Below are 7,294 nucleotides of genomic sequence, written 5' to 3' on the forward strand. Positions count from 1 at the left end.
TCCTGGTGAGACCTGAACACAAACACAGGCACAATCTACATGACATGGACCTGTAGAATCTGCCCGTGTTACCGTGATGGAACATCACACACTGTTGAACAGCTATATCCGCCCGCCCCCACGTTTCCCATATTCAAGGCTGTGGTATCAGGAGTGGAAGAAGATCCACCCTGTTAAATTCCATGGTTCATTATATTCAGAAACCAACAGATATTGTTGTCTACTGTAGGTAACACCCCCTAAACACTAAGGGAAGCTTTTTGTGCCATTTGCAAAGACTGTAATAAATTATAGACAGTTAAAACGCTGCTAAAGCACTGTTAAATAAACTTAAATACAGGGGCATGACTTTAACGTGTAAATCCACCAACATTTTCATCTATTCAACATTGAATGCTCTGCGGGGTTACAGGACAAACAATATTCTCAAACCTTAATCAAGAAAGGGCATATAGCACGAACTACAGTAGCCTATGCGTCCCAACCAAAATCATTTTGGGGAGTTGCAAGACAATTTAGTGTCTTAATTAATGTTCTCAGTTAAATAATGTATTATATGCACATTTAATAGATTAATATGTCATAAGAAAGAGAGGCTGTCAGCCATTCACCTGCTACTTTAGCAATGACCTATCTGTTGGAGCTTTCCATTGACCAATGTAGCCTGCTTCACTCTGGCACTCTGGCTAGTCGACAGATTATGGCCCGGGCCGTCAGCAATTTACTCATCAGCCAAAGAGTTTTAAAACCACTGATTTAACATAGCTAAAGTTACTGTACACCTTGTTATTTCCGGTGCACTCGTGGGTTAACAGTGAAAACACTGATGGAGCAACCTCAACAATATGATGATGTATCACTTTTGAGATCAGTTGTTGGATGATTCATAGTGCTGTCACTTAGACATCACACAATCAAATATTCTCAGCTACCAGCTCTCTACCATGGAAGTAGGCCTACTCTCTACCTGCGCTCTGAGAAATGAACATTGAACTGTGACCTTATGACTCCTAAAGCGAGATTTATACTTTGTTGTACGGTGGTGTTACACACAGAAAATAGCCAATCTACAAGCTCACAACCTGTTGTGTTTGTGACGCGTTGTGAGCTTAGTTGCAGATCAGCTATTTCTAATGGAGCATAAATTAGGCATAAGGCTGACCGATGTCAACCAGGAAATAAAAAAGGAAGAGGCAGAGAGGACGATCACTTGTTGTGACCATCAAGTAAATTACCTCCATAACCCATAAAGGTAAACCAGTTATTATATGTTGAGTCTGGTTACTAAAATTAAAGTAGGTGGCTTCAATATCTGTCAAAAACATATAAGTAGAGATGAAGCTGTTTAAAAGACTCAAGTCCTCTGAATATAAGAAATAGAACTTTACAGCTTTATTCTGACTTTCCTTATAAGTTATACTGCCATCATGTGGTGAATAAAGACCTATTCACAAACCACAATATCTTGAAATGAGCATGTCAATCTCACTTTAACATCCCATGATAGCGGAATGTCTTCAGAAGCATTAGAGTAATGGGCTGAAGTGTTTTACTGTGTTCCCTGATGGCTCTGCTCAGTTCTTGTTTCATCCTTTCAGAGGCTGAAGGTTTATGTAGCTTTGTCTGTGAACCAAATCTATGCTTTGTATCAACATTGTACGTACTAAAATGAATCAGGCCTACAGTACTTGTGTTTCACAATATATATTTTTTTGTTCAATACAAAAAAAAATGCCACTCTGTCCTTTGTTCATCAGTAGGTGTTGCCATCCTTATCATGGTAACAGCTACCCTTCTAGTCTACTGGCTAAAGGGAGGTTGTCTGGATTAAACTCATAGTTCTCACAAAATCCTTTATCACAGGAGATGTATTTTTTTTTCTGGATTATCGAAAAGGCATAGGCTGAAGCTCAAAGCTTATTTATGCCTATCCTTTATACATGTTGGTTTAAGTTAGTTACATCAGTTAAAAAGTTCATAGTGACTGAACACTCAAAAAATATTCTGTATTTACATTCAAGACTACTTACATTGTTCGTACTAATCAAATACTCAAAAATATTCAATATTTATATTCAAGACTACACTATACACACACACACACACACTATCACACACAGATATACACCTGAATGTGTATACATATATATAATTATATACACACTTTCAAATATACATACTGTATATATACCAACACTAACAAATCATACCATACCCCTCAATCCATCAATCAACTAGTTATTACATATATATATTAAACATGTTATACCGAGCAGACAACACTCCCATACATACATACATACACACACATATATATATATACACATATACATATATATATATATATATATCATTTAAAAATAGTATCCGTTACACCCTATACAATTAGTATAGATGCTTCAGTGTTGCGGAATTTCTTGGAGAAATACAAATGGCACACTTCTCTGGAGGTATGGAGCAAGCGGTTAAATAATCAGTAAATGTCAATAAAACAGTACAGTATCTGTGACATTGGTAAAAGAAATCCTGCTAACAAGTGTAAAGTTAAGGTCCTTACAAATCAGGGGCGTCGTTTATGTATGATTAATTGCCCCCCAAAATATGTAATTTTTGAACTGCCGTTTGTGCCATGAGTGCGCCCACACAGAATGTAAACAGTACGCCGAGATAAAGTGACACAACAAACTATCTCAAGAGTTCAATGTGAAATATTCGCAGACGCAATTTTGTCGTTGTGTTAAGATGTTTAATGTGATTGTTCTACTCAACTTTTACACTCATCAGATTAGTAAAAAAAGGAAAAAGGCAGATGGTATTCATCACCTCCATGGCCTTGTGGTTAGAGTGTCCGCCCTTAGATTAGGAGGTTGGGGTTCAATTACCTGGCCGGGTCAAACTAAAGACTATAAAAATGGGACCCAATGCCTCCCTGCTTAGCATTCAGCATCAACGGTTGAATTAGGGAGTCCCTGAGACATACTAGCGGCGTCATGTCGAGGGGGTGTTCTTGTACATCATGGCTGGTGGATGAACTTGAACATCAAGCTGCCTCATGCTACAGAAACAGGAGATAGCTCCTGCCCTATCAGGGCCACATGGCTTAGAAACAGTTGGATCCCAAGGCTACTTACTTACCAGATGGTTTTAAATGATTGCTGTTAAGTCAGCAAAAATGTATTAATCTGGTAACCAAGACTCAAGAGGGCTTTTCACCACGCTGTCTGCCTATAAAACGTTCAGCGGTTTCTACCTTGACTGAGGGGTGTTGACAAAGATGGTCTCTCTGCCACTTCTAAATGCATCTTTAACTCTTAAAAGAAATACCAGTTTTTCTTCCTCACTGTCACTTGATGATTGACCATGATTTATTTTGCCTCATTCCAGAACACATTGATGAGTAAGCTTCATTCTAGAACACATTAATGAGTAAACCTCATTCCAGGACACATGGAGTAAACCTCATATAAGATGACAATGACTGGCAGGAAAAACACCAACACTTACAGTTAAATACTTACTATACTTTTTATTAATCCTCTTAGCTTTGTTCAAGCTATGCAAAGTAAATATAAAAATTTGAATTCAGAAATCAAACTGAGGCAATTTTCAAATAATTTGATGGCGATGAGATAATGTATGGCGTTTTCTACACAGAGCTAAGTTAAATTAATAACAAGAAACAGTTAAAACTATACATAATCGCTCAATGATAGAAATTACATGAATTTTGCTCACGTGGATCAAGTCTATATGACAAGTTTCAGACTATTTGTGTAGACATGGAATCTCTCCAAACAGAACCATTGATATCCACAAGGTCACATCCCTGTAAGCCTAAACCGATTGATTATTGCACCATAATGAATGCTGCATGAGTAGTAATATTACAACAAAATGACCAGCACAATGACCGAAGATCCCACTCCGGTATCAGGGGTGAGGAGTCTTAAGGGACAAGGTGAGGAGTGATGGGACATCCAGTCTGTGCTAGCAGACCTCCTGCCTTCAGCGCAGACCTTCATAAAAATCACTTCACAGCCCGATGAGAAACCCACCTCAAACCTAGAGAATGCAGCAATAGAAGCAAGTCATACACATTAGAGCATCCTATCACATGAAAGCTGTCAGCAAGCTGGTTATTCTCAGCAGAACTGTATAAAACCCATAGTACTTACATGGAGGGGTCTTTGGCTCCAGCCAGTAGGGTTAAGAGCGGTGGTGTGACATTGTGTCCATTGTGTCCATGTGAACGTTCATCTTCATCTCATTCTCGAGTATCTGCACCAGCTGCTGCATGGAGGGTAGGTGACCCGACTCCAATTTGGACCACACTGGCACATCTACGCATGTAAAGCATTATATTTGAATATACGTCACCAGCACACAACCATAATTGAGAAAGTATTGTACTATAATCAGTAAATCTTGTCTATGCTGTGACCGAGAAAGTCTTACCATTTAAGGTGATTTCAAAAGCACCTGTTGACATCATCTGGTTTTCAATCATGTTGCTGAAGAAGAACACCATCATGCAGGCATATATCTGAAAGAAGCATTACAATAATATTGACCACTTTCACCTGGCATCCATATTTTGGACAAGGCATTATAGGCACACACAAAAACATTATAATTTAACCAGAACACACCACTAGAAGATGAGCCATTTAGCCCAGCTCCTTGTTTGCACACATACTTTGTTATGTGGTGGGTCCTTGACCCTCTGTGCCCTAAGCATCCACAATATTAATTTATGTCACCTTGGAGATAACAAGCTGTGAGGAAAACTACTGTTGACAATAACAAGCAAAACACCATACACAAAACCCTAGATGAACAGCTAATTAAATCCCATTGGTGAAATGTGTGTTTGTATGCGTCTGTCTGCAAGGCTGCATATTAGAGACTAAAAAATGATATCGGCTCATGAGCTTTATTCCATTTCTATGTAGCCTATGGGTTGACACCAGCAGTATACTGTACATAAAAACAACAAGTATTTAGCTATCTTCAGATAAGATTCTTAGAATCCTAATACACCATCTTACATGCAAGCGTCATTTTACCATTCGGCTTATAATCAAAGCAGTGGCCTCACCTTATTCTCCTGGCCCCAAACCCAGATGCCCGGGGCTTGCATACCAAAGAAGACAAACGGGTCCTTGCCGATGATAATCAGCCCAATCACCAGTAGTTTGAACACGGACAGGAAGGAAGCGAAGTGACTGAGGGAATAAAAGAGGAAAAGGGACTTCAAATACCATTTATAAAGCATAAAAAACACATTAAAAAAATAAAACATATTTGTTGAAGATGTTCACGCTTTCCTTGTCTCTCATTACCCAATATTAAATAATATTGATTACCCATACGTTTTTTTAATTCCTGAAATGCAGGCATACAATGGTTAATCCTAGGAAATAAATGCTCTGCCTGCTTCAGTCAATTTAAGCATAATCAATGCATTTGTAGTTCGCATCATGTATATGTCAACTGCTAATGCATTATATCAATGTAATTGTATGTGATTGAAGTAGGTGAAGGAAATCTCTCTCTTTCTTACCGATAGAGGGGCAGAGGGAGGAAGTTCTCTGCCTCTATGCGGATGTCTGGGTACCGCTGGTACAAGGCCTGCGTGTACTCCTCAAACACCCGCTTGTACCCTCAGGAAATGCTGTGGGCGCAGGAACAAAGGTTTAAGATTAAAGTCAGGGAACAAGAGCAAGTACACAATAATACAGTACAGTTCTTTGCCGTGTAAAACTGGATGCTCAGCGTAACACACATCAATGTTATCTTTGGATCGTTTATCGCACTTTCCTTTCTACTGGAAGGTTTTAGTGGTGGTGTGTGACATTCCACTCTGCAGCACATAGCCCAATATCTTTCCACCAGGAAAGGACAGATCTTTCAGATTATAATTGTGGCACTGACAACACTTGAAACTGCCTTAAACATGAGCAATCTTTCTTGACCTAGTATGTCATTACATTTATGACGTGTTGTTTCATTGTAATGCGTTAGTTATTAGTTGTCAGTGCATGTCATACACAACAGAAACATGTGACTCGAGTTGACATCAACTTCGAAAACCTGTTGTACCACAGTCGATCTAGCTTAACGGTACCAAGACACTGAAACAAAGGTACATCTGGGATCTGAAGAATTAGGGATTAAGTCTTTAAGTGGAGTTAACATTACATTGTTAAAGCATTACATGTTAATCCATCCAATAGCACAGCTCACAAGAGGTAAATAGTTGGATTTAGCAGCGGAAACAGGGCCGTTGGCTGGTTGCATCATTGAGGTTTCTTATCAGATGCAATTGGGCATATTTCAACATCGTAAAAACGACTTATAAATATGACTGATGCAAGAACAAGTTCATATTTGGCGTTAGTTAGATTGATTCTGATCTACCGTGATATGATATGTAATTAAATCATGTCTTCTTCGGCAGCGCAGCTAGCTTGCTTGGACATTGACATTAGCTGCCTGGGGTTTAGCTAGCCCTTAAACATGACTGTCATATCATGACAGTCATGCCGCTACTTGTTCCTGGTTTTTGAAATTTCTACATTTACAACCCTTACATCTACATTAACGTTCATATTTCAAATATAAAGTGCTGACCCCACGGCCACGGATGTAATACGTTAAAACGCCCGGGTCTAAGTACCCGTATCTTCCATATTGTTCAATAAAAAGCATTTTACTCCAATCGGCGGTTATTTTTTTCATAGTTATAATGTATCAGAGTGCAGGACACCTCGCAACCGATAGGGTCACGTAGTTGAAAGCATATGGAGAAAATTCTGAGAAAATGGCCACCGATCGGATTAAAATGCTTTTTTATTGAACAAAACGAAGAAACGGGTACTTAGACCCGGGCGTTATCACTTGTTACATCCATGGCTGTGGGTTCAGCACTTTATATTTGAAATCTGAACGTTTATGTAGATGTACGGGTTGTAAATGTAGACATTTCAAAAAACAGGAACAAGTAGCGCCATGCCATAGTGACAGACGAGCGTCTTGTGAACCATGGCTAGGTGTTTAGCTAGCTCAGAGCTACTGGTGGTAGTATTTACAGTCATTCTTACCAAATCTGAAATTTGAGAAGGGGTCCTGTGGCAAACTGCATCTTCATCTTCTTTATTCCACCATTCTCCGCAGATGTGGCACTGTATAGCGAGAAAACTGCCAGAAAAAGGAACGAGAAGGGTAGCCACTTATTCGCCATTACTGCACCTCGCTGTGCTTCTTCCTACTCTAGTATATGCTGCTCATGACT

General features: G+C 39.2%; 1 protein-coding gene across 1 annotated transcript; it reads right to left on the minus strand.

The window, feature by feature from the left end:
- Positions 1–3,511: 3,511 nt before the first annotated feature.
- Positions 3,512–7,294, minus strand: selenot1a (selenoprotein T, 1a). The gene is made up of 6 exons (XM_080440592.1): positions 7,104–7,294; positions 5,564–5,674; positions 5,099–5,225; positions 4,456–4,543; positions 4,176–4,340; positions 3,512–4,062 (listed from the first exon to the last, which is right to left on the minus strand). The coding sequence occupies exons 1-5, from the start codon at positions 7,241–7,243 to the stop codon at positions 4,207–4,209; spliced, it is 600 nt and encodes a 199-aa protein (XP_080296718.1). The 5' UTR covers positions 7,244–7,294; the 3' UTR covers positions 3,512–4,062; positions 4,176–4,206.

The sequence above is a fragment of the Gymnoscopelus braueri genome (assembly GCF_963280865.1).
Source record: "Gymnoscopelus braueri genome assembly, chromosome: 10".
NCBI classification, from domain to species: domain Eukaryota; kingdom Metazoa; phylum Chordata; class Actinopteri; order Myctophiformes; family Myctophidae; genus Gymnoscopelus; species Gymnoscopelus braueri.